This window comes from Balaenoptera borealis, assembly GCF_965194805.1.
Source record: "Balaenoptera borealis genome assembly, chromosome: 19".
NCBI lineage: Eukaryota > Metazoa > Chordata > Mammalia > Artiodactyla > Balaenopteridae > Balaenoptera > Balaenoptera borealis.
The window spans coordinates 52,886,102-52,912,379 of record NC_138878.1 but is presented as its reverse complement, the minus strand read 5'-3'; the positions used below and the strand labels follow the sequence as shown (position 1 = coordinate 52,912,379).

Here is a 26,278-nt window from a genome sequence, read left to right as displayed (position 1 = left end):
TGGGTGAGTCCAGGCGGAGGGTGCGAGCCTCCATCGCGCAAGCGCACTAGAGAGTTTCTGAGTGTCCGGAGGCCGCGAAGAACTACATTTCCCAATGCCCTTAAGCAACGGAAGTGATGTAAATAGCAGACATAGTTGGAGGGTTCGGGTAAAAATGGCCGAATATTTAGCTTCGATATTCGGGACTGAGAAGGACAAGTGAGAACGGGCGCAGGGAGTGGCCCCTCGGGAGCCCGAGGACGAGGCACTTGGTTCCCTGGTAGCTGGGCGGCGTGGGGCGGTGTTTCTGGGGTGTCCGGCTCCCCGGCCCTCGGTTCACCTCTGTCTCTGCACCTCTTCCAGGGTTAACTGCTCTTTTTACTTTAAGATCGGGGCCTGCCGGCATGGGGACCGGTGCTCCCGGCTTCACAACAAACCGACTTTCAGCCAGGTGAGACCCGGCACGGAGCCTGGGGGGTTAACCTCCTGTCCATTCCCCTTCTGTTGTCCACCATCACGAGGTCCCACCTTTTCCGGATTTCTAGGGCCCACCCTACCGCCCGGCTTTTTTCTTGTCGGACCTCTGCAGGTTCCTCCCCCAACCTTCAGGCCCTTCTCCCAGGAACTTGGCCACGCCCCCGTACGTAAAGACCACACCCCTGGGCTGTCCCTCCCTGCTAGGTACCCCCTCTTCTGGTTTTCTGAGGGACAGGCGTTGCTGATGCACTCAAGATGCTTATGCTTTTTGTCTGGTGCAAGGTCTCACCCCCAACTTTCATACCCAATTCCTTTGCATATAGCCCCGCCCTCTGAGCTCAGACCCCGCCCCCTTTAAATTCTGTTCAGACCATAGTACTGCTCAACCTGTACCGGAATCCACAGAACACCGCCCAAACCGCAGACGGATCGCACTGTGAGTGAGGGACCTGTCTTGGGGGCAGGGCGGACAGCTGCCAGCAGGCCACGCCCTGATTCCACCCTGCCCCCCTCCTCCAGGTCACGTGAGCGACGTGGAGGTGCAAGAACACTATGATAACTTCTTCGAGGTGAGGGTTGGCAGGGGTGGGTTCAGTTTCCTGTGGGCCAGCAGCTCAGCTGAGTTCCTCCTGGTCTTCCACAGGAAGTGTTCACAGAACTGCAGGAGAAGTACGGGGAGATTGAAGAGATGAATGTGTGCGACAACCTGGGGGATCACCTCGTGGGCAATGTTTATGTCAAGGTGCCTGCTGTCTCTCCATTAGAGCCTAGAGGTGGAGGCATTTCAATGCCTAACGGCCACCGTTGAAGCCTCACAGCTTGAGGTCCATCACTGAATCCACTCCAGACCCTGAGCTGCTAGCTAATCCCCTGATTTCTGAGTTTGATTGCTGACCCTGACCGACTTTCCCTCAGTTTCGGCGCGAGGAGGATGCAGAGCGGGCAGTGGCTGAACTCAATAACCGCTGGTTCAACGGGCAGGCTGTGCATGCCGAGCTGTCTCCCGTCACTGACTTCCGGGAGTCGTGCTGTCGGCAGTATGAGATGGGGTATGGTAGTGCAGGGGTGGGATGGTCACCTGGAGTCCCAGACTTCTGTGTATGTGTTGAGGGGGCTGTCAGTGACAATGGCCTCATCCGTCCATCCATGCTTTACCCAGGGAATGTACCCGGGGTGGTTTCTGCAACTTCATGCACCTGCGACCTATCTCCCGCAACCTCCGGCGGCAGCTCTATGGGCGGGGACCCAGGCGCAGGTACCTCAGGACCAGCCTGCCAAGACTTCTCGTATCCCAAGGCCCCTGTATCCTGAGATGAATCTGATCCTGTGCCCCAATAAGTGTCTCAAGCCTTTTGTGCCCTAAGACTAGCCCTGAGCCCCATCTGAAGACCAGCACCTAAGTCCCAACCCCCAAACCAGCCTGAACCCCAAACCCAAGTCCATCCTGGATCTCCAATCCTGAGGTCGGCCCCTGTGCACCTATCCTGAGGCCACCCCCAGGAACTCTTCTTACTTCATCAACTGCCATGCCTATCCCAGAGCAGAGAGGCAGAACTGGGGGATCTGCACACCATTCCCATGGCTCTAACCCTCCTCTCTCCTGTCCCCAGGTCACCCCCAAGGTCCCATACTGGCCACCGTCCCCGAGAAAGAAATCGACGACGGTCCCCAGACCACCGGCATGGCCGTTTCTGAGATGCTGACCTCCTTGCCCTCCACCCCTGGCAGGCACATATGTTCCTGGCCAGGACCCCTCCTCAAAGCTCCCTTAACTCCCTAGTGCCATCTTTTCCAGGCTCCGGGTCTCCATGATGTAATACCTTCCACACAGGGACCTTCTATCGCCCCGCCCCTAATAAAGTTCTATATTGAGGGTTTAGAGCTTCGTTGTTAGCTTGAGCCTGGCTGTGGGCTGGTTTCCTTCCACCCCCACATCTGCTGATGAAAAGGGGAAGTAGGGCTGGGCTCTGGCCACAACCTCAGCCAAGGAACTAACAACAACAGGTGGGAAAGCAGCATGCCCAGGGTCCTAGAAACCCCCAAGTGGGACTGGTTGGGTGGGGCTGCCTTTGTGCTGAAACTTCAGCACGTCCATCAGAGGATTCTCAAGGGGGAGATGCTTGGTTGTGGCAGGTTGGAGGATTCCCAGTCTGGAGGAGATTGGGGTTAGGAGCTAAGGAAAGATTGCTGGGAGTTGGGTGGGAGTCCCCAGTGGATGATGGCTGGGTCCTCTATGCCCACTGCCCTGAGATGGGAATAGGTAGTACCTAATACTTAAGCTTACTCTATGCCAGGTGCCAGGTGTTCTAAATGCTTTACTTCCAGTAATGGTTTTACCTCTCCACAATAACCTTCTAAGACAGGTACTATTATTATCCCATTTTACAGATGGGAAAAGAGAGGGCAAGAAGATGGCAGAGATGGGATATAAATCCACGCAGTCCGGCTCCAGAGTCCTCGCTGTAGCCATCTTGAGGCCTTGTGGCCTCTCTGATAACGGGCCAGGAGCTGGTCTGGGGGCTGGAGAGTAGATTCCTGGCTTCCAAAGGGGACTGGGGATCCTATGCCCCCACATCCACTGCTTCCTTCTTCTGACCCGGTTTCCTGGCAAGTGCGGCAGAGGCGCTGTGGCAGGAAGTCCTGTGGTCATGGCCCCCCAGAAGGCAGGCTCCGCCAGGATGGGGCCCCTATGCCTCCTCCTGACTGCCGTGCTGCTCCTGGCCCAGGCGGCGCCGAGGAAGGCCTCTCAGCACTGCAGCCGCCTCGAGTACTGGAACCCTGACGACCTGTGCAGTGGCAGCTGCCTGCAGCGCTTCGGGCCGCCCCCTGCTCGGGTAAGGAGCGGGGACTGGGCGTTTGCATATGTTCAGGCGGAGTTAAGGGGTGATAGGGAAGGGGGAAGGGGCGAGGTCTGTGGGGTGTGGCCCGTGAGGCTTGCTTCGGGGTAGGGGCGGTGGGCCGTACGTAGACGAAGGGGGGATGGGGGGCTGAGCCTGCGAAGAAAGGGACAGTGTGAGTTAAGAGGGTCATGGTTAAGGGGTGTGGCCGGTTAGACAGGCGGGAACCGGGAGGCGAGGAAGAGGTGGGCGGGGGAATGAAAGGAGCGGGGCCTGTGTAGAGAAGGTTGGGAGACTGGCAGGGCTAGTGTGTGTGTGTGTGGGGGGGGGGGGGGAGGAATAGAGAGGTGGGCACGTCCGCTGATAGGTTGGGTGAGTACAGTGCAAGGGGCGGGGACTGCTGGGATAGGACAAAGGGGAAAGCACGTACTAGCGCAGAGGAGGCAGGTTTGGTGGCTGCACGTGAGACGCTGTGTCCCACCAGACTGAACTTTCGGAAAACTGCCGGCCGGATGATGCGGGCAATCACGTAACGCACCCCTTCAAAGAGTGTCCTCCTGGGCAGTGCAACCCCAACACCGAGGAGCTAGGTAGCCCTTGTGGCGGCGGAGCAACGGCTCCCACTTCCTTGGGGAGCCGCGGCGGGACCCGGAGGCGCGGCAGACAGGTGCTGGTTGGGCTCCGGAGGGCCTGGGCAAGGTGCAGCCTGCCGGAGTGGGGCGGGGGCTGGGGGCGTGGCTTGGGGTCGGATGGGCGGGGTCTGTATCAAGGGAAGGGAGGGTTTAACCTAACTGAAGAGGATAGGGATGGGGGCACAGTATTAATAGTATCAGGGGTTAAAGGAGTCGGGGTGGGAGGGCTGGATCAGGCGGGGATGTGGCCCCATTGAGGGATTTAAGGATGGGAAGTTTGTGCTGAGGAGGCAGGAGTAGGGCATGCTTCCCACTTTATTTCCAGAAGCCGGTCCCTAACAAGGAGCCCTGCCCCCTGACACGTGGAAAACTGAGCGTCCTTAGTTCCCAGGAGCCCAGCTCACCGGCGATCCCCAGTCTCCCGTGGACATCTGAGCACTAAGTCCCTCAGCAGGCCTGGCCGAGTTGGAGTTCTGACCTGTCCCTGGTGCTGGTTCTGCTCGTGACCTCAGCAGTAATTCTCCTGCTCGCCCTGCAAAGGCACCGCCGTCGCCACCACCAGGGGAAAGCCGTCCAACACCCCTATCCTGGCTTGGTTTGCAACGACCTGAACACCCACATCCTATTCTCCTTGCACTCGTCCCCTCCAGGCTCCCTGGAGGCTTCAGAGGCAGGGTACTCAGGGAAGGAGGTCCCTCTGCCTCCACTCCTAGGCAGGGGTTAGTTGAGGATACACCAAGGAGGTGGGGGGGAGGTGGGCTGGAAGCTTGCGCCTCCTCCCCTTCACCCCTCCCTTTGTCTCCTAGAGCTGCCAAGTCTGGAATCACAGCCACTGTCTCGCCTCTTGGATGAGCTGGAAGTGCTGGAGGAGCTGATCGTGCTGCTGGATCCTGAGCCTGGGCCAGGTTGGGGGAGAGCCTGTGGCAGCACTCGACACCTGGCTGCAAAATATGGACTTCCTGCTGCCTGGTCCACTTCCGCCTACTCCCTGCGGCCCAGTCGCTGGCCTCGGCGGGCCGTGATGGAGATGGTAGCGGCAAGGGAGCCCTCTGCCTCTCTGGGCCAGCTTGGCGCACACCTGCCCAGAGAGGGCGGGCAGATGCACTGTGGGTGCTGTCCAAGCTTGGCTGAGCTGGGGCCTGCCCGGCTTACTACCCGATAAAAATAAAGTTTCCATTGAAGTAAGTGCCTGCTGTCCCTGGGCCTCATCACGGGTCCTCTTAAAATAGTCTTAATTGGGCCAAAACCCAACAGACATCCTCTCACTCCCCTCCCCATTCAGGGAATGGGCCAATCCCACCACACACACGAGACCAGATGTGGGTTACCTCTGGGCAACCAGGGTCCCCTCTGAGAAATGGCCCTGCTACCCTTGGGAGGGTTCATCTATAGGGACCCATCTGAGTTCTAACTTGGAATAGGTGTTACATTTATGCTCTGAGCCTTAAGAGACCCCCACAGTTTACTTCTAATTCTGAACGATGCCCTCTCGCCTTCCCTGGCTCAGGATGAGTGTGGGGCGCAGAGGAACAGAAGCTCCTACCTGCCCCCAGCACCATACAAATGGAAGACCACCTCTCCAAACATTGACAGACTTTATTGTGGGGGGTTCCCACCTGGGATCCCACCCTCTTAAATAAAAAAGTGCATAGAAAAGGAGGGATTTAGAAACTTTTGTACAATATCTACATCCTGGGCCCCCAGGGAAAGAAGGGGGCGATTGCTGGGTGGGCTGGAGGGGTGGAGGCAGGGCCCTTGCCACCTGCATCCCACATCCACCCTGAACATGAGGGTGGGGTGAGATGCTCTGGGAGGGACGAGGGGCAAGATGGCAGCGGGGGGCGTGGCAGGCAGCCACAGCTTCAGTTAAGGAACCGACGGCAGCGCTTGGCGCCACAGTTGCAGGGCAGCTTGTTGCTGGCATCCTCAATGGGGAACTTGTAGTCATAGGTGAGCTCCTCGCCACGCAGGATGCGGCGCAGGGCGAAGATGACGATGTGCTTCTGGCCCTCCACGTGGATGACTCGAGAGAAGCAGTTGGGCTCACACGAGTGGTTGATGAAGCGGGCGGCATTGCCATGCATGGTGGCATCCACCACGTCAAAGTCATCCATGCGGAACATGTAGCACCCAATGCCCTACAGGGATAGGGTGGGGCAGTCAGGGGCTCTGTTCCCATGGACCACACCGTTTCACCCGTCTCATTCTCATCGCCTGGCAGAGCCTACCTTCCCATCATAGAACTTCTCCCGCTTGTCAGTCAGCACAGAGCGAATGACAATACCAGAGTACTCAATGACCATCTCGCCGGCATCGATGTTGCGTTTACAGAACAGGCCCCGCCCGTGGATGGCAGATCTGCAGGGTTGCATGGGCAAGGGGGAGGTCAGGGGGCAGGGGGACAGAACCAAGGCAGTCCCACACTAGGGCACCTATCCATCCACCCAAGGGGCATCCTCCCCCCGACCCCACTGACCTGTAGACACCCACAGCCTCTTTGGATGTCTTCTTGAGGTGGCGAAAGCGCATGGCCATGGGCAGCTCCAGACTGGTGGCGCGTCTGGTGGGGGATGGCAGCGTCACACAGGTTGGTACCCAGGAATGACGTCTCTTGCCCCGATCACCCTCTTTTGGACCTTTCCAGACCATCTCCAGTACCCTGGCCTGCCCTCCATACCTGGTTGACCTGAGCTGCACCTCATCCTCTTCCTCGTCACAGGTGGCTCCCTCAGGGAGCACCCGGTGCTGGGAGGCCAGGAAGTTGAACATGTCAAAGGTGCACTTCCTGCAGGTGGGAGGGAGGAAAGGAAGAAGGTTCACACCGATTCTTCCAAGAAGATGCTACCCATCTATTCTCTGGCCCGGGCCTGCTGCCGGTAGGGTAGGAGCAATACTGCTACTACTGAAGACACAGCAAAAGGGGAACAGATGAAGTTCATTCTTCTGATGTGAACTCTAGGAATAACTTCTGGAGTGGCCTAGTATCTTCTCCTCAGACCTCAGTTTCTAATCTGTAAAGACTTAATTCCCACCCTTGAGAACTCCTATAGGGCTACCTCGACTCAGGCACCACAGCCCAGACCTCTCACCGGAGATAGACCTCAGCGCGGGCTGCCCCATGGGGATTCAGGGGTGGCTCCTCCTGGCCCTCTCCCTGCTGGTGGTAGCGGAACTTATAGTGCTGGCAGCGCTGAGCTCCGGGCAGTTGCTCTGCCAGGAAGATGACAGCATCGTGGTGGATGCCCAGGAGCCTTGCCCCACTCATTCCTGGGGAGAGTCAAAAGTGAGGGCACGTAAGTCATGTCGGAGGCCCATCCTGCCAACAGGGAGTCATCCCGGCCCCCAGCATCCCTGTGAAACCCCTCAGTTACCACTAAAGGAGAGATGTCTGAGCCGGGCATGCCCTCGGGCCTCTTGCACCTTCTCAATCAGAATTCTCCATGCCCCTGGGGAGAGGGCAGGGCCAGAGCTGTCAGGATGGTGTTCTATGGGACACCTTCCCTCCCTGTCAATGCTACTCCCAAACTCACCCTCCAAGCTCTCGGCCTCCACGCTGAACCCATCCTCACTGCTGATCTCGAAACGCAGGTGTGGGCCAGCCCGTTTAGGGGCCTGGTTCTCTTTGTCCTCTGGGGATGGAGGCTCTTCCTCAGAGCTTGAAGCCTCACCTGGTCCCAAGGAGCAGATCAGAGTTGGTGAGGGTCACCCCTCCTGGCCTCAAAAGCCCCTGGTTCCCCTCTGCCCTTCCTTCCTCCCAGCGTATAGGCACAGTTGCTAGGTCTGAGGGCCTTCCTCCTGCAATATTTGCCTAGTGAACCCTAAAGAATGGACATTATTTTTTCTAGAGGGCCTACAGTCCCTTTACTGCAGGACATGCTTATGGCTCACTCAAACTCAGTCTACCGTAAATGCCGATCTACTCCTCATTTATCTGCATCTCACACAAGATTTAAAATACTGGAGAACTACTATATTTTGCACATTTATTTTTCTTATGTGCACCACATTTCTGTAAAGATTACCAGTATATTATTATAAAGGCCCATACTCACAGAATCAAGTATATGTACACTATGAGGGATTTCTCAGGGGCTAAAAATTTTAAAGCTAGAACAGATAGGACTAGCTGACACAGGTGAGGTGGATGTGAGAGAAAAGGGGGGTCAAGGACAATTCTTGAGGTGTGGAGCCTGAACAATTGGAAGGATAAAATGCTCACTGACTGAGATGGTTGGTGAAGGTGAGGGAGAAACGAGTTTGGGGTGAAGGTCGAGAACTGTTTGGAACATGTTGAGCCTGAGATTCCTCTTAGAAAACCTCCCCTTTCAACTTGCTTGTGGAGATGGCGAACAGGCAGCAGGATATAAGAGCCTGGCTAGTGATTTGGGGGCTATCAGAATTAGAGATGGGGTTTAGAGCCAGGAAGCTAGACAAGAGCACTTGGGAGTGAGTGGAGATTAGAGAAGTCAAGGCCAGGGCCCTGGGACACACCAAAGCTGACAGGCTGGGGCAGTGAGGAGGCACAGCCATAGGTGAGGAGACGGCTGGGGTGCTGGAAGGCAGGAAAGGAAGTGCTTCAAGGAGGGAGGGATCAGCACACCAAATGCTGCTACTGGCTCAAGCAGGATGTGGACTGAGGCCTGACCATTGTACCGGGGTTGAGTGGGGTGGGGGGCATACGTTTGAGTGGAGCATACTTTAGGAGGGGCAGGAGTCACACGGCCATACTTTCTCCCCACAGAACTGCTCTGGGCCAACCTACCTATATGCCCTTCCAGCCCTAAGCAAGACTCTAAACCTAACTCTTGCCGTGTCCCCCACATCATCTCCGGGCCTCGCAATGCCCTAGGGTCCACCTCTGACTTCTGCCACCTTTCCCCATCCTCACTTCCATTCTGTTCCCTGAGCACAACCACAGAGGCCTCGCCTGGGCACACTCTCACTTTCTTCTTTCTCATGGTGCTCATCCTAAGCTAGAATGCGCTTGTTAATTATGCATCTGTTTCCTCTAGCAAAATGTGGTCTGGTCCCTATGGGCAGGGACCTGTCTGTCATGGTCACTGCCATATCCTCATGCCATCTCCGACCCCTGTAAGTAGCCTTTCAGTTAAACAGTCTCAGTCTACTTCATTCCACTTCCATACTCAGCAGCTTAGCTCTACATAATGAGAAAATCCACACATCTGGACAGGACGTGGGGCCACAAGGAATTCCGAGCCTCAGGCTGCTCAATTATCAGCTTACTTGGCTGTAGCCTACTCCCTCTCCCACTGCCCTCCATGACCAACAGAGCACTGCCCTTCCAGCTTCACTGAGTCCATCAGCCAGAACTGCTCCACGTGCCCCCATCCTGCATACTGATGTCTCGTATCTCTGCAAGTACAGGCATAACTCGGAGATACTGCGGGTTCAATTCCAGACCACGGCAATAGAGCGAATATTGCAATAAAGTGAGTCACACAAATCTTTTAGTTTCCCAGTGCATATACAAGTTATGTTTATACTATACTGTAGTCTAGTAAGTGTGCAACAGCATTATGTCTAAAAAAACAATGTACATACCTTAATTAAAAAATACTTTATTGCTAAAAAAATGCTAAACATCATGTGAGCCTTCAGGGAGTTGTAATCTTTTTGCGAGAGTAACAGCAAAGATCACTGATCACAGATCACCGTAACAAATAATGAAACAGTTTGAAGTATTAAGAAAATTACCAAAGTGTGACACAGAGACACAAAGTGAGCAAATACTGTTGGAAACATGACGCTGATAGACTTGCTCCATGCAGGGTTTCCAAAAACCTTCAATTTGTAAAAAACGTGACAAAGAAAAAGGGCAATAAAACGAGGTATGCCTGTACGCCTTCCTCATGTCCTTCCCTCCATCTCAGGGGTCTCTTATGCAAACCTGACCGCTATGTCTCCTCCCACCTCCTTTTCCATCCACGAGTCCCCTCCACCCTCATTCTTGCTTTTGCTGTCACAGCCCTCACACCAAACCCCTCTGAGCTGCTCCCCCCAACCCCCAACCCCCACCCCAGACTCTTAACTGAGCTTTTTGGCAAGGTGCCTGACTGCTGTTCTGGCTTCCTCATCAAACACTGTTTTCAGTTCTGGACTCGGACACAACATCCTCCCTACCCTGTGCCACCTGCCCAGACAGTACACCAATCCTAGACCCCACATGCCTGGTGTTGTGTGTGGCAGTTGGCACTGCTGACCACTCCCTTCCCTGAGCCTCTGGGACACCACCTGCCTCTGATGTCCTTCCCACTGTTCTTGTCCTTCCTCTGGGTCCTAGGTGGGCTCCATCCTCTGTGGATGATCCCCAGAACTTCATCTCTGGCTTTACTAGGTACCTAACCTCTGACCCTGGTACACTAGCCCCTGAAGCCCTTCCTTGGGCTCTTGGGCACACTGAACAGGCATGTGTCTGTTTCTGACACAGGCCATAAGCTCCCAAGGGTGTCTCTGTAACTCTAACACCCAGCCTCAGGCTCGTACCCAGGTAGGTGTGCAATGTGCAACACCCAGTGCGTTGTTTTTTTTTTTTTTTTTTAAGTGGACCAATTCTGTATCTGTGAGTTACTCAGCTGAGGCAAGCACGGGGAAGGATGCAGTGAGAGGGAAAGGCTGGCCCCTACCTGAGTAGTGGTGCCACTGGGACTCAAGCAGCAGGTCAGGGGGACCATCGGGGGCCCGGGGAGGAGCACCTTCTGGAAGTGGCAGCAGAGGGGACCGGTCCTGGAGGGGCCTGTGAGGAGAGACCTGTCAGAAGGAGGAAGCGACAGAGGTTCCAGAGCCTCCAGGGAAAGGAGGCTGGCCACTCACCTCGGGCTTCCCCCCCAGGTGGGCTCCCCAGGACCATCCAGGTCGAGAACTCCACGCACAGTGGGCGTTTTCATCCTCACTCGGCTAAACCTGGTGCGGGGTGGACCGTGAGAAGGCTGAGGTGCCTTCTCCTGCCCACCTTTCTCCCACTCCGCAGCCTGGGCACGCTCACTCACCCGCTGCCACAAAGCCCTGGACCCTGGGAGGGGTCCTCCGAGGACTCTCCATCTTCCTCCAGCCGGGGAGTTTTGCTTGGGGGAGGTGCTGGTGGGGAACGGCCAGAGAAGGTGGACACCCTTTTGACGCGGATGGCCTGGCGGGGCGGGCTGGGGGGCCCACTGCTCAACACCAGCGTCAGTGGAGGGGGGGCTGGGGGAGGGGCAGGGCGGACCACCCCTACAACTGGCAACACACCCAGCAGGGGTCCTGGGGGCAGAGTCCAGGAAGCAGGGGCCGTGGGGGGGATGGGAGGGGGCAGAGGTGGTTGCTTCACTGGGGGTGAGACAGGTTCACCCTCCCCTGCCATCTTTACGAACACTTGCCCCAGCTTGTTGACAAGGATGATCTTGGATGTGGCAGGTTTGGGGGGCTCGGGGGCAGGGCCCAGGCTCAATACCCGGACCCCTGGGGCCCCAGGGAGCCAGGCAAACGTCCGGGTGGGGTCAGCTGGGCTAGGGGGCAGGCCCTGAGGGGGCTGGCTGCCATTGGCCAAGGGAGGTGCTGGGGGGAGTGGCTCCTCTCTAGGCCCAGCGCCCCCCTCCCCAGGCCCCCCTAGGTTCTTCAACACAAAATCCACGATTTCTGACGGCAAGTCCTCGGGAGGTCGAGCCCTGTCCCCCGCAGCCCCAATGACCCCAGCCCGGCCTGCTCCTGGCCCTGAAGGTGGAGTCCCCTGGCCCCGAGGCTGCTGGACTGCCTCGGCCTCGCTGTCGGTGCCATCATCCACTCCGTCCAGCTGTTCAATGCGGGGGGCTCCAGGGAGGGCTCCAGGGGCCAGGGCAGGGCCAGACACCACAGTCACAGGGAAGTGGACGTAGCGGGGGGTGGGGCTGGCCTCCTCCTCCGAGCTGTCCCCTGGGCCCCCGTGGCTGCTCCCCACTGCCCCTGCAGCCACAATCTCTTCCTGGAAGGGCTCGGTCCCCAGCAGGCTGGCCGCAAAGTCCAGGTCAGCAGCACTCAGTCCTGACACCACCTCCATGTCCTCAAAGTCTGGGCCCAGGTCTTCAGGGGGTGGTGGAGGAGATGGGGCCCGGCCAGGGGGAGCCAGCTCCCCTGAGGTAGGTGTGAGGGCTCTAACGACTGAGGTAGGAGGGGGCACCCTGAGCTGAGGAGAGGTTCTGAGAGGGGGAGAGGCCCGCCGCGATGGTGGCAGCCTGGAAGCCAGGGGGCTGGGACGACGGGAGCGTCTGGGGGGAGCTGGGAAGTCCGGGTCTCCCACCGTAGGGATGTGGTGGGTCAGAGAAGATGGACTTCCTGTAGGGGGAAGGGTCAGGGTCAGCCAGGAGCTCCTGCCTCACCCTGCCCTACCCCTCTCCCAGACACTCCCAGGTACTCACCAGGGGAGGGCAGGGGTCCAAAGGAGACACCCCCCAAGGGCCTCCGGGATGGTGAGTAGTTGGGCACTTTGATTCGAGCCCCCGAGAAGGAGCGGGGGGCTGGAGGAGGGGCGCTGCTTGGATCCGGCCGAAGTGGGGGGTCCTGGCTCTCAACGGGTGAGTGGTGCTCAGGAGCTCTAGGGATAAGGGCACCTGTATCTGGTGGGGGGTCCACATGATCTGGGGGCTCTAAAGAGGCAAGAGAATGGCATCATGGATGGCAGGGGCTCTTTGTGAAAGCCTCCCCTCACATACCCTTCGTTCTTTTGAACCAACCGTACCTTCTCTGCCTGGCCCCTGAGCTGGGGACAAGGCGCATGGGTTCCCAGTCATCACCCAGGTCCCAAACCCCTCTGCGGCTTCTGCAAAACCTCCACACACACCTGGGTCAGAGTTCCTTTGTGACCCTTCCTCACCCATCCTTTGCCATCTCCCCACTTGCTGGCTGCCTACTGCTGATTCAGGCCCCACACACGGCCAGTCCTACCTGCTCTGCACATCCCTGCCACATCAAATGCATCCACCCCGTCCTGGCGCTTGCGGCTCCCCATTACCTGGCTCCACCCAATCTGTGCAAGCTGATCTCTGCTGCCTCCTCCCAACACTTCCTTGTTTCCAGCCAGGATGGCTGTACCCTCCTCCCCTCTCTACCCTGTGTCATGCTCCAACCCAGAACAAACACCTTACCCACAAGCGCAATCCAAATCTCCTCCTCCTCCCATTTGGCCCACAAGGACCTCTCCCTCTACCTATCTCCAAGCCCATTCTTTGCTTCGTGCCATCCAGCGCTCAGCTACATCCCTCAGTGCTAGCACAGTTGGGAAGGTGCCAGTTTGGGAAATGAGCAGATTTAGGCTTGAATCCTGGCTCCACCACTAGGTCACTGTGGAGAGCTACTGCCCTCTTTGAGTTGTACAGAGGAGCTTATACCTTTCTCAAAGGGCTGTGGGGAGCATTACATGAGCACGCAGCCCCAAGTCAGGTGGCCATAAATGCTCCCTACGTTTGTGCACAAGCAGGTAGCATGGCACTCTCCCCGCAGCGTCCTGGGAGACGCTGAGCACAGCCCCCGCACACTATGCGCAGCCATTAAGTCATCTCAAGCTACTGCCATTACAACAAGTGGAACAATGGCAAGCATCCTGGGGTTTCCTTAGGGCACAAGGAGAATAAGGGTTGGTGGGTAACTGTTTGGGGAGGGCAGCACTCAGGGAAGAAAATGAAGGAGTTCCCAGGCTGTACCTGAGGAAGGGGCGGGGCTGTGCACAATGGTCTGGTTCTCCTCTGCCGCCTCCAGGTGAACCGGCTCTTCCCTCGGCCCCCATGGCCGATACTCCAGAATTCGACACCGATACCAGCAGCGCCGCCGAGCATCTACTGTGCTCCAGTATAGACGGGAGCACCTGAGGGGTGGGCGTGTGGGACAGGAGGGTCAGGACAACTTAGGCAACAAGATCCAGTCCTGGAGACCCCCCCGCCCCACCAATGTCCCTTGGGCTGCTCACTGGTAGCCAATGGGGAAGAGCCGTCCCTCGCAGTCTGAGAGGTCAGACAGAGTGCCCAAGGAGTCGATTCGGATGGAGCCTATGGTGCAGAGGAGAGGTCAGGAGGGTGGGCCCAGGCAGGGTCAGGAAGACCAGGGTAGAGAGCAAGCTGCTTACCAATGAGCACATTGATGGCATCAGGTTCAAGCCCCGTCAAGAACTTTCTCTTGAAGTTGATACCCTCAAAGTCCACATAGACTCGGCGGAGAACATCAAAACCGTCAGGGGTCACGATCTCCTGGGAGGGGGGGTGGCAAATGGGGTTGCTGGATTGGTGGGGGGTGAGGGGGATGCGAGGGAAGGCTCTGGAGGCAGAGACTGGTCAGTCAGGGGCTTGACTAAAGGACTGGGGGCAGGGGGTAAGGGAACAAGGAAGAGACACTGAGAGGCAGCTGGGGCCAGGCCTGAGGGGCTACGGAGCTCCCTGAGTGGAAGAGGAAGAGAGTGCAGTGGGGAGCTGTCTCCCCCAGGGTGCGGGCCAACCTTGCCATCCAGCAGGTCTGTGTGTTTCTGGCAGAAGACTTTCTTGTCATCCTGGAAGATGCAGTAGCTGGCCCGGGCACACATGAAGTGGAAGTTGCTGAGGCAGGAGGAAAGGCAGCAGCCCACCGTGGCTCCAGGCTTCAGGCAGAGCTCACAGCGCTGTGGGGGGAAGGGGATGCTAAAGGGGGAAGCCAGTGACCCGAGCCAGGGTCTCACACTCAGCATCATTGTCCTTGAGACTCTGCTTGGGCCCCTGACTAGCCCAGCACCTCACCAAGCAAAGGCACTCACCAAACATTACCTCTCCCCTAGCTGCATCCAGGGCCACGTACACATCAAAACCATTTCAGACTGTTTGAAACAGAATTGCAGTAGGAAAAAAAATAACAAGAGCTAAGGCTGAGCGTGGCATTTACCTTACCATCTTCCTCATGCTGTTCTAGCATGGAACCTGTATTATTTCATCTTCACATCTGCCCTCCGTGGTACATCTCTCTATCATCCTTCTTTCTGAGGGTGAGCTGGAGACGTTCTACAGTACCTGACTCAGGTTCGAAACTGGTAAGGGGGATTCTAACTCAGGCTACACCTCACCTCATAGGGATGTAATAAGAGCTAAGTGCCACACTGTATGGAAAGCATCCGGCACAGGTTTAATCAACAGGATTCAACAGACTAACTTTTAGTCTCCCAGGCTTCAGGCCCATATTACGACCAGAGAGCACAAATAGGAAAAGAGCTGCTGTCACTGCAGCACCACAGTGCTGGGACAACCAAGAAAGGTACCTAGGACCAGCAGTGGAAGGACAAGCTGTGGCAGAGACTAAACAAGAGCTGTCTCCGAGTGGAGGAGGGCCCTGAGGACTGCCCACCTCTCCAGGCCCATGCCCTCACCATCTGCCTCCCTCGAGCCACAGCAGCGTGCACGTTCTTGAGGGAGCCGTCGTTTTCTTCGAACACTTCGGCTGACCAGATGGCACAGTTGACGTGTGTCCACTCATTCTGCCCGATGTACAGAAGCCGCCCCGCCTCCTGGGGACAGAGGAGGGTGGCAGGAGGGGAGGCCCCAGAGACCAGACCCCACAGCCTGGGCTTCATGCAGTAGCCCTCACCTTAGAGTCTGCATCCCCGTATTTGAGGCACAGCGCACACTGACGGGGGTCCTCCAGGTGTGAGAAAGCAGCTGAATCCTTGCCCTGGAAAGCTGGAAGGGGTGTGGGAAGGAAGGTCGAAGAATGAGGACCTGGAGCCTGGCCCGCCAACCAAGGGATCTGGCTTCCAGCCCCGATTTCCCAGTACCTGTTGAGGGGTCCCCTGGAGGCTGCCCAGATTCTGGGGTCTCTGGTTCCTGCTGCCTCCATTGAGCGTAGACATGGTCCAGGGAAGGGGGCAACACGGCATTGGGGAGGACTCCGCTGTGGACAGGCAGGGTCAGCCTCTGACACGCCTTTTAACGGGGGGTGGGGGCTGCACTGGGGCCCACCCACAGTATCAGCCTGAACATGCCATGACACTCTCTGTCCTCTCTCTACGTGGAATTTCTCTCAGTCTCCCAAACAAGCCAGGCTCTCTCATGCCACCTTTGGCCCACGAAACACTGTTCCTCATGCCCGGAATACTTTTCCTCCACTTCTCAGCTGGGGATGTCACCTCTCCGGGAAGCCTCAGGCCCTAGGCTCCTAGGCAGGCGCCTCCTCTGGGCTCCCACAGCCCCTGGGTCTCCCCATCAGCGCCCTGACTGTCTGGGTCATCAGTGCCTGCCCACCCTCCCAAACATGGCTCGCCCACTGCTGTCCCCAACACCGCCTTGCATAAAGTAGAACCGAAGTGAGAGTTAACTACACAATCTGAGTCTCTGCTCGTCTAGAGCCACTAGGGACTCTCATGCTGGTTCCACCACCCTCCAGACCCTAACCCTGCTCCTCGTCTCAGTCCAGCTTGACCCTGGACTCCTAGGTGCCCTTGCCTTTGCCCTCACTCCCTGGTTCCCCTCCTGCTACCCAGCCTTGCTCACTTGGGCAGCCGGGTACTCCGTCGCCAGTACTTGGGGTCGTGGGCGTCGAACCAGCCGAACGCAGACTCTAGCAGCTGGGGAGCAGGTTAACAGGATGAGAAGAATTGGCTTCCCCAGGAGAGCTGGCAGGGGCAGGGTCTGAAGGACCCACTCTCTCCTCCCCACTACCACGCTAGCTACCCTCCAGGCATCCCCCAAAGAGCTCACCTTCAGTAGGAGCCCCTTCGTCTGGCCTCCAGCCCGGCGCTCCGGCGTCTCTCCTTCTTCCGAGTGCCTCATCAGGATGCCCACCACATCCTCCATGAAGCTGTGCTGTAAGGGGGTTTGTCAGGACTCGAGCCTCGACCCCAACCCTCTCCTCCTGGCACCCACCTGTTCCTCTCAGTGTCCCACTCACCACGGACTTGTAGTGGCCTTCCTCAAAGCGCTGGCTCACGGCATGCAGATCACAGGGCCCTGGGTGCAGCTGCTTTCCATCCTGCCCACACTGCAAAGAGGGGAAGTCAGCAGGGCTCGTGCTGGGCCTAGGCCCACCCCGTCCTGCCACCTGGGGCCCCAGACCTGGGTGCACAGCAGCAGTGGGCCTGCCACCTTGGAGCTCAGCAGGCCCTGGAGCACCTGGCGCAGGCCCCCCTGCAGGGCCCCACTCAGGGCCTCTCGCCAGCGGGGGTGCGTGGCCCCAGCACACGGCCCACAGGTATACAGCACCGAGTCTGGCAGCCCCGAAAGGATCTCATAGTCTTCATCTAGAACAGACAGGGTAGGAAAGGAAAAAACGGTTTAGGGAGATGTGAGGGCTCTCAGTAGCCCCCAGATCACCAAGAACATTTAGCCCTGTCCCCTGAGGGCCTGTGGTGGAAGGTAGAACAGGGATCCCCAAAGGACTGAGGCCAGCCCCCAGGTAATCCACCCACTCACCTGAGAGCCCCTCACACTTCGCGTGCACCCAGTGGTCACACTGGGCGCACTGCATCATCTTGCTCTCGTAGTCGTTGTCTTCATAGCAGCGTGTGCAGATCGGGCAGTAGTTTCCTGGAGCGAGAGGGAGGAAGAGACAAGTCAGAGGGGCTGGTGCCACTAGCTGCCGCTCAGAGTCCCTGCCCAGAGGCCAGCCATCCCGACTGCTGCATGAGCTGCCTCTGTCATGCCCCACTTGGGTTCCTACCGCTCCCCAAAAGCTGGCTGAGGATAAGGCTGCTTTTCTAACTCTGCAGCCCCAAGGCCTCACAAAGGAAAGAGCTTTGCTAAACATGCTGCCTGAGTAAATGAGGAAGCCCAGGTCTTCAAAGAGCTCAGTGGAGACTTGAGGTTCCAGGAGGTATCTCAGGGACCACCACAAGGGTGGGCTCCAGGCCCTCCACTCCCACTGCCCTCAGCGGGAGAGTACTCTGAGTGGAAGGAAAGGCTCCAAAGTTAGAAGAGAGTAGAAAGCCACTAGAGAAGAGTATCTGTTCCAACTGCTTGTCTAGGAACCTGGCCCACTCCCCGGTGGCCCCCGGGGCCCCGGTCCCCTGCCAGGTCCCCACCTTTCTCATAGAGCTGGGTGCACCTGGGGCAGAGGCTGTAATCTCCCGACCACTCGACGTCCCAGTTCTTGCCTGGAGTCGCCCCACAGCTCTTACAACGCACGCAGGCTGAGCAGATCTGGGAGGGCAGGGCGACATTAGGGGGAAAGCCAGACACCGGGCTGGAGCAGTGCGAAGGGGGGATGGGCAAAGACGAGGCAGGAGACAGATAAGGAAGGATGGGTAAGAGGAGAAAAGGTGTGCAGGAGAGGTGAAGAGGAGGAGGAAGAGAGAAGAAAAGAAGCAGGGCAGGAGAGAAATGAAGTGGGGAGATCGGTAGAGTGAGACAGAAGAGGTTAGGCTAGAGCAGGAGGGGGCTGTGAGCTGGGGGCCATGGAATACATGAGCCCGTAAAACCATTACATACAAATTCTGCACATAAATCTTGTCTACGTGAAATTGTTGAAGAGGACGTGTGATGTTTATCAAACTCTCAGAAGGACCTCCACCCTTCCCCTCCTCCTGAGAGCCCTGGCCTAGAGCAAGTCTGGGGGTGGTGTGCGGCATTAATCAGAACTCCAAAGTAAGGGGTGGGGGCCTCATCTCTCACCCAGTGGCGCCGTTTGCGTGTGGCCCGGGTTGGGTAGCTGGGCCCCAGGCAGGCTGGGTGGTAAGCATGGCGGCAGCGCTCACACTCCAGGAGGTGCTGTTGGATGTTGGAGAAAGACAGCAATGGCAGAACCTACTGGCACAGGGACACCCCTTCTCTTTCATGCCTCCACTGCCATGGCCCTCGTGCCCAAACCTTGGATCCCCGGCCTTTGCGCCCACAGACATGGCAGAACTTGCAGCGGCGGCAGCACCAAGTGTCATGATGTTGGGGCAGGGGCCGCTCAGCTTCCTCCAGGCAGAATGGGTGGAAAGGGTCACAGCAGACTTGGCAGAACACCAGCTGGGGTGGGGAGACGGAATGACGGGCAGAGTGTGAGGCCAGGAGGCCAGGGAATGTGACCCTGTGGAGAGGGCCCAAGAAACCAGACTTGGGGGGCTGTGAAAAAAGGCAGGGGTCCAACCTCATGCAGGCCTTTGCTGGCACACAGCAAGCACACCATCGGTGGTCCCCCTGGCACAGAGGTGAGTACGCTCAGGCCGCCCATCAGCCACACGTTCTCCAGATCACAATCCTCCTGAGGGAAAAGAAGACAAGGGATCAGAGAGCAGCCAGGAACACAAGCCAGATCCAACCTTAAAGCCCTGGTTTCTCACTCATAATCAACAAGTTTCTTCCCACCGTAGTCCCCGCCACCCTCCCCTGCTCCGTGCCATACCTTAAAATCCACACGAACCCGGTGCACGCCATCAGGGGACTTTTGTTTTCCAGTCCAGCCATTGGGAAAAGAGACAAAAGGGCCAGGGGCCAAAGCATCCTAGGGAGGATGGTGGTGCTCAGAGTGCTGCCAGCCCCACCCTTTACCAACTTTTCTCCTCACCGCCCTCTCCTCCAGCCTACCCAACCCTACCTTTTGCCCAGATCCTACTTGGCCTTCCAGAAGGACAGGCCTGCTTCACCCCCTCAGGACCTGTCCTCTGGCGTGGACACACCACGGTACTCAAGTGAGCCTGTTACCCTGACTTGCCAGGAAGCTCCTTGGGATGGAGCCATGCCTTCCACAGGACTCGGGGTTCTTGGTGTGGGGCTATTCTGACCTTGTCCAGGCGCCTTCGGGCCTTGAGCTGCAACACAGGCTGCAGGGTGGGTTTGCGGGGCCGACTCTGCTCCTCTGGTTCTGGTACTGGCAGCTCTAGGCAAGACACGTGAGCGGTGAGGTTTCCCCCTCTTCTCTGCCCCATTCCCCCTCCTCTACAACCCCCAATTGTTACCTGGATCCCTAGGGCCTTCTTTAACTAGACAAGGTCCACTAGGATGACTTGGGCCTTGTTCAGCAGGCTACTGAAAACCTCCTGCACCCTGCACCCGTCCTCCTTGTCCACTAAAACCACTCCCCTTCTCTACACTGAGACCGACAAAGCCCTGGGTCTGGGAGTCCTGACCCTTTCACACAAAAGACACAGAACTGACCGACAGAGGAAGCAACAAACAATTCGCACCATTCTCTCGGGGGGTCCGACGCCGAGGAGCAGGGGGACCCCCGGGCTCTGAGTCATCCGAGTCCTCGAAGATATCATAGGAGGGTCGCTGTTTGACGCAGCGCCGGGCTGACTTGCGCTGCAGTAGGAGGGAGTCCTGCTCCTCGGGCCCCGGGGGGGCCACCACCTCCTCCCGGGGCCCCCCAGCTCCCGCCCCCCGGCGTGGGCCTGGAGGACCAGGGGAGGCCTCAGGAGATTCATCGGAATCCCAGGGCAACAGCGTCTTCACTATCGTCCGGCCTGTGGGAACAGGGGACTTAGTAGGATCTGAGCTCAGCCAGGGACATGGGACACTGGGATGGAGAAAAGCCAGAAAAAAGTGGGGCAGAAGCAAACAAGCACACGATGGAAAAGAAAAGAAAGGTGGTGGACTGCAAAGATATGGGAAGGAGAGCAAAGAAGACATGGTTTCCTCCGTACCACGAATCTCAGTAAGATTGTGTAAAGAAGTGCTCCTCAAACCTCGTTACCTTTTTTGGCCAGCCGTTCCATCTTCCGAGCCTCTATCTTGTCACACTTCCGGTATCTGGGGAGGGGAGCAGCACGTCACCAGGGTAGGGGACTGGTGGTCTGGGGGAAGAGAGGAAGCTCTCCACAAGGATGCCAATCCCACTGCTCTGCTGGGGCAGGAGGCCTGGGTAACTGACAACCATGGGTGGGAATGCAGGCTGCACCCCAGCTACTCACACACAGCACTGCTTCTTGGTGTTGGGGCCCCCAAACTTGGGCTTGTCCAGGCAGTTGACACAGGACCCACAGTCCTGCACACGCAGGCAGCCCCGACAGTGTCCACACCGTGCCATCCGCATCTTCTTGCCATGATGGGAGGGCAGTGAGCGCCGGGGTGCATGTGCCAGGGTTCCTCCAGACCCCGCAGGCTCTGAGTCTCCCCCAGGTCCTGCTGGCTCCACTTTGCCCCGCCGGGACCGAGATGGGACGCTCTCAGTCTCAGATGCTGACGACGTATCTAGCGCAGCGGAGAGGCCGGGATGGAGCCACAAAGCCACCAGGAGTTCTACCTCATTTCCCTAACCTCCCCTAGATCCCATTCAACTGGCCTTCTGGTCCCCACTTTCCCACAGTGCTCCCATTCCAGGTGCTCCCAACACTAAGTGCTAAGACCTAGCACTCCAACCCACTCGCCACCTGGCCCCAAGCACCCGACTCAGCTGCCATTCCCCCAGGTTCTTGATGCCTTCACTTGCCCCCAAACTTGACACAGCTGTCAAATTTCCCAACAAGCCCACCCCTACCCTCCGTGGCGAGGTCCTGCCGATCCCGGAGAGGGAGAGCACTGAGGCGGGGGACATCTTCGGGTACCATGGCCCGGGCCTGACCCAGGGCCACAGCAGCATGACGGCAGACATGTTTGATGCGGGGGCCTTGCACAGGGGACTCGGGGCCCTGGGGGGAGGAGAAAGCAGGAACACATGTGGAGCGCTGCCCCTTGTGGCCCCGCAACCAGCCTTCTTCAGAGGGCCTTCTTCCCACTCCATACCGACGGTCTCTCTCTCTTAGTTTCCATCGATTCATCTTCAGACTTGACAGAACCTCTGTCTGGGATCTGCTTGACAGCCCCCACGACCTCCTCCATCTGCCCTCCAGGGCTTGACTGGTGGGGGAATAAACAGGGTCAGAGGCTAGAGTGTGAGAAAAAATGGGGCCAGGAGACTAGCACTGGGGAGGGATGGGGCCAGGGAAGGAACACAGGAAGCTGGGGGACAGGGGAAGGACTGGCTCTGAAGGTTCCCTGCAATGCTGGAGGGTGTCTAGGGGGGGAACGAGGTTCAGGGGTTGCAGAGAATTGAGGCTGGGTGCAGGGGCCTGGCCCAAGTACCACGCTCACCGGCATCAAAGATGCCACCTTCTGCTGCTGCTGCTGGTCGATCTTGATTAGCTGCACCTTGGCTCTCTTGAGGAGGCTGAACATTTTCTCCTCCACACCAGACAGTGGTAAGGAACCCAGGCCTGCAGTCCGGGCCTTTTCCAGTGGTGGCGGCTGCTGCGGTGGCGGCGGCTGCAGCTGTAACTGCGGCTGTAGTTGTGACTGCTGTGGTGGTAGTGCTGGAGGCAGCAGCTGGGTGTGCAAGGCCTGTACGGGCTGCTGCAGCTGAGCCTGAGGCTGCTGCTCACTGCTTGGAGCTGGAGCCCCAGGAGGCGGCACCTCGGCCTTAACAGGAGTGGCGACCACAGGGGCAAATCGAGGCAAGCTGAGGTGGTTCGTGCGGCCCACTGCCCGCGGCTCAGGCTCAGCTGGCGAGTCATCGGCAGGAGGCGGCTCTGGCTCAGGGGCTTCAGGGGCCCCAAGAGGAGGAGTAGTAAGCACCGATTCGTAGATCTTCAGGTGGGCTTCGCTTGGGGTAAACTGAGGGGCCCGAAGGAGCAGGGGCCTCCGGGACGGAGTGACGGGTGCAGGAAGCGGGGGTGGGGCCGGCGGAGGAGCAGGGGGAGGAGGGGGCAGTTCCCGGGTCAGTGAGGTCCAGCGAAATGTGGGTTCCCTTAGGATGGACCGTCTCTTCTCAGGGAGTGGGGCTGGGGTAGGTGGAGGAGTTGGGGCACGCGGTGGAGACGGGGCTGGTGCTGGTTCCTGGGGGGCGAGTGGGGAGGTGGCAACAGGAGGCCGTAGAGTAGGTGAGACCTCCACCTTTGTGGGTTTGGGCGGGTCTTCATCCATAAATCGCCGGGGCGTCTTGATGACACGGGAAGAGCGGGCACTCACTACAGGCATAATAAACTGCCGGATGTTCTTCAGAAAGGTGGTACTTTTGGGGGCCACAGTGGGGCTGTCTTCCAGAGGGCCTCCTGTGGTGGTGCTGGGGACTGGAGTGGGAGGAGAGGTGCCCTCTGGCCCTGCCCGAGCAGCTTCCCGCTCTGCCCGCTGGCTGGGAGTCAGGGGAGGCCGGCCCCTCTTCCTGGAGCATGTAGCTGGGACCACGGGAGGAGGGGATTCTTCCTGCTCCTCTGGGGCAGGAGGCAGTGGAGGGGATGGTGGGGGCGGAGGAGACACTGGGGGTGGTGGAGGGCAAAGTGGGGATGGAGGAGATGTTGAGCGGGGTGGGAGGGAAGGAGGAGGTGGAGGGGCTGGAGGAGTCAGCGGTGGTGACGGCAGCTTTGCCTCTTCCTTTTCCTCAGCTAGCACCATCTCTTCCTCGGCTGCAGCTCGCTCTTCCTTCTCTTCCTCCTCCTCCTTGTCTTTCTCTTCTTTCTCCTCCTCTCCGTCCTCCTCCAGCTTCTGCTCCTTCCTCCAGCAGGGGCCCTCTCCCTGTCCAGATCCAACTCTTCCTTGAGGGGCATCCTGCCAGCTTTCCTCATGTTGATCTTGACCCTGACCTGATTCAAGTCCCAAGGACAATTGTCCCATCTTCACTTTTTTGGCCTTTGAAACAAACTTGATCACGAGGGGGAGCCCGCCTCGGCCTCGGCCCCTGCCTCCACGGCCTCCTCGCCCAGACTGTCCTCCACGTTTGGGGGTCCCAGGTCCTGGGCCGGGCCCCTCCTTGCACTTCCAGCTGCCAGTTCGGTGTTTTACTGGAACAACAGGAGGTGGGGGCTCAGGTGTGGGGATTGTCACAGCTGCTTCTGCCACCACTACTGCTTGCTGCTTCTTCCTGCAAGGGCCTGCTGACCGTCCTGGGGGCCGCCCCCGAGACCGACGGGGGGTGGAGGACTCACATGCCCGGCTCCGGGGGGCTGGGGGTGCCTGGGCCCGCCGGAGAAGTTCAGTCAGTGCCTGCACCATCCGTTCTGTGCCCTCCTCACCCCGTTTCCGGGCAGGAGTCTTTGGGGGGGTAGGAGCCACATCTGCTAGGCGAGGAGGCGGAAGGGGGGTCGTCTTATGCTTGCGGCCCCGACCTCGGGGGGCTCGACCTAAAAGGAGAATAGGTGTGGGGAGATGGGTCAAGGTAGCCCTGCAGACTGAGGAAGACTCCAGGAGGGCAGGGACTAAGTCTTGTCTGTTTCCCCGACAGCCCAGCCTAGCTTGAGCTTTGAACACAGAACACACTTGGTAACTGATGAAGACTCTAGTTGAGCAGGGAAGAGCTGACATGAAAAGCAAGAATAACATTCCTGTAAAGCTATAGAGGTAGAGTTTCCCCATCACTCACCTCGCTGGGATCGGAGCGCAGAGCGCAGGGAACTGGGGGCCACATCTTCATCTGAATGAAAACCCTGAAACTCCTGATTTAGGGGACCAGGGGTGGAGGGGAGAAACAGCAGTCAGTGCCAAAGCCCTCGTTTCATGTGAGACTCAGGTTCCGAGGAATATCCCCAGCTTCCCCCTTAACATATCCCTATTTACAAAAGAACTAAAAAGACTGGAAAGTGAGGGGAAAAGAAAAGATGGTCTCCTCCTAGGGATGGAGGCAGAGGGTATTTTGAACCTGCACCCCCAGTTCCAGACCACACCAGCACAGCCATCAGTGGTTCACTGGTCCAAAGGGAACACAAGAGGGTCTCCTCAGATCAGGCAGTAGGCACTATCCTCAGACTCCCTCATCCTCCAACTGAGAAAAAAGTGGAACCTCTGCTTATTCCCTCTCAGACTGTAGTTTCTTCCTGAATGAAAATGGGAATTGGGGCACCCAAGCAGGGTGTGTGTTTGTGTGTGTGTGTGCGCGTGTGTGTGTGTGTGTGTATCAAGCGGTTTATCATATTATAATCTGCCCTGAGTCCTCAAGTGGCTACAAACTGTCCTAAGTAATAAAACGCACACCTTCCTGCCTTTTCTGAGAGACTGATTATAAATCCTGAATTGAACTCAGACCTGCTAGAGTGCCCAGTCTCATCCTGCATTCCATTTCTCTTCAACCTGTGCCCCCAAGAGGAAGCCCTCCACCATTTTACCCTCTCTCCACTTTAAGTCAGAAGAAGAATTGGGGCGCTGGTGAAATCAGGGATGTGTCGGAGATTATGCGGCCGGGCGGGGCAGCCTGCAGGTAAGAGCCCAGAGAGCCCTAGCCTGGGGTCCACTCGAGCCACGCTGCTGCTGTCAACCACCGGTTGGGCGTGCAGTCTCCACAGCCTCCTAGCCCAAACCTCTCCTGCCCTGGATTTACCAACTACCAAGAAAGATCAACCCAAGACACTTCAGCAGAACCAGCCTCGGGCCCAAGTGCCCAGCTACAGCCCGGGCTTCTCTATCCACTTTCAGAGGCCTCTTCCTCCGACAGCTCCGTGCAGCCTACCTCCTGCCATGCCTATTTCCAGGGCCCTTTCCCTCCTCAGGAGGCCTGAGGACCACGGTTCCCCACGCCACCCCTCGGGACCACCCAGACCCCTGGAAGCCCCCCGCCTCCGCCCCGCCCGGCGCTGGGGACGCCTCTGACTGCCTCACCTCATCGTCGGACTCCCCGTCACTGCTCTCCTCCTCCAGCAGGCAGTCCCGGCTCGGGCCCCAGCCCCAGCCCCGGCCCCGGCCCCGGCCCCGACCCCGCTGAATGCGCGGGCCGGCCCACAGGCGGCGGAGCCGGCGCAGGCCCCGGCGGAGCCCCAGCAAACGGAGCAGGGCCGTGTCCTCCCCGGGCTCGGCTCCGCCCGGCCCCGCCGCGCCGCCGCCGCGCCGCAGAGCTACCCGCACTCTTTCGGCCCCGCTGCCCCGTCCGCCGCGGCCCCCGCCCCCGCCAGAACCCCGCGGCCGGCCCGGGAAGCGGCCCCGCGCGGAGCCAGGCCCGGGGCAACTGCCGCCGCCCGCCGCCGCCGCCATCTTGGCACCGTGAGAGGGGCCGGGGAGGCGGGGGGAGGGGCGGCCCGTAAGCAGGGCCGGGGGGGAGGGGAGCAGAGGAGGGGCGGGGCGGCGGCGGCTCACGACAACAACCAGCGCCGCCGCCGGGTTGGCGGGAGCCGGGGGCTGGGCCGGCCGCGCGCGGGGCACCACGGGAGCGGGAGTCCGAGGCCGGCCGGCCGTCACCCTTAGACCGCATCTGAAGCGCATAGACCCCCGCGTCGCGGCGGGAGAGGATGAGGCGCATGGGGCCTCTGGGAAATGTAGTTCGAGCGCCTCGCTCCTTCCCAGCGAACTAGGGCCGCGAGAGCTGGGATTATGGGGTCCTGACCCGACCCAGAAAGCGATCTCCGGGGCCGCCGGGAGATGTGGTTCTTGTCCCAGACGCCTCCCATTGTTCTTGTCGAGGCCAGCGGCCCGTGTGAACTACCACTCCCAGAGTGCGGCGGGCCTCGGACCCTGGGAACACCTGAGACACTGGAAAATGAAGTTCGCTACTGCAGGAGGCGTG

The 26,278-nt window shown here is 58.7% G+C and overlaps 3 protein-coding genes across 9 annotated transcripts; 2 read left to right on the top strand and 1 right to left on the bottom strand.

Moving 5' to 3' along the window:
• Positions 1-6: 6 nt before the first annotated feature.
• Positions 7-2,335, top strand: U2AF1L4 (U2 small nuclear RNA auxiliary factor 1 like 4). Of its 3 annotated transcripts, XM_082369633.1 has the most exons (9): positions 11-198; positions 343-430; positions 569-619; positions 826-892; positions 976-1,025; positions 1,100-1,198; positions 1,372-1,505; positions 1,616-1,711; positions 2,067-2,335. In XM_082369633.1, exons 1-9 carry the CDS (start codon positions 95-97, stop codon positions 2,149-2,151), a joined length of 774 nt encoding a protein of 257 aa, XP_082225759.1. In that variant the 5' UTR covers positions 11-94; the 3' UTR covers positions 2,152-2,335. The 3 variants fall into 3 exon arrangements, with proteins under 3 accessions (XP_082225761.1, XP_082225759.1, XP_082225760.1); XM_082369635.1 differs by lacking the exon at positions 1,616-1,711 and having other exon boundaries at positions 7-198; XM_082369634.1 differs by lacking the exon at positions 569-619 and having other exon boundaries at positions 18-198.
• A 393-nt stretch (positions 2,336-2,728) lies between these two features.
• On the top strand, positions 2,729-5,111 carry IGFLR1 (IGF like family receptor 1). Its single transcript, XM_082369625.1, is given in 7 exon segments — positions 2,729-3,290; positions 3,778-3,960; positions 4,251-4,364; positions 4,368-4,644; positions 4,732-5,001; positions 5,004-5,053; positions 5,057-5,111. Coding segments are annotated over 7 exon segments (1,134 nt in total). The 5' UTR covers positions 2,729-3,104; the 3' UTR covers position 5,111.
• Positions 5,112-5,503: 392 nt separating this feature from the next.
• Positions 5,504-25,927, bottom strand: KMT2B (lysine methyltransferase 2B). Of its 5 annotated transcripts, XM_082369588.1 has the most exons (38): positions 25,381-25,775; positions 24,152-24,224; positions 23,718-23,912; positions 21,892-23,573; positions 21,544-21,657; positions 21,299-21,449; positions 20,733-21,012; positions 20,516-20,571; positions 20,007-20,285; positions 19,605-19,699; positions 19,226-19,324; positions 18,971-19,084; positions 18,703-18,849; positions 18,508-18,603; positions 17,919-18,036; positions 17,311-17,424; positions 16,954-17,138; positions 16,790-16,879; positions 16,600-16,704; positions 16,393-16,466; positions 15,678-15,793; positions 15,491-15,582; positions 15,273-15,410; positions 14,379-14,537; positions 14,013-14,133; positions 13,857-13,935; positions 13,594-13,754; positions 12,313-12,540; positions 10,933-12,229; positions 10,757-10,846; positions 10,570-10,679; positions 7,456-7,593; positions 7,297-7,371; positions 7,015-7,192; positions 6,603-6,710; positions 6,402-6,485; positions 6,154-6,283; positions 5,504-6,063 (listed from the first exon to the last, which is right to left on the bottom strand). In XM_082369588.1, the coding sequence occupies exons 1-38, from the start codon at positions 25,747-25,749 to the stop codon at positions 5,788-5,790; spliced, it is 8,016 nt and encodes a 2,671-aa protein (XP_082225714.1). In that variant the 5' UTR covers positions 25,750-25,775; the 3' UTR covers positions 5,504-5,787. The 5 variants fall into 5 exon arrangements, with proteins under 5 accessions (XP_082225714.1, XP_082225712.1, XP_082225713.1 ...); XM_082369586.1 differs by having other exon boundaries at positions 21,892-23,912; XM_082369587.1 differs by lacking the exon at positions 7,297-7,371 and having other exon boundaries at positions 21,892-23,912; positions 25,381-25,776.
• Between the last annotated feature and the right edge of the window lie 351 nt (positions 25,928-26,278).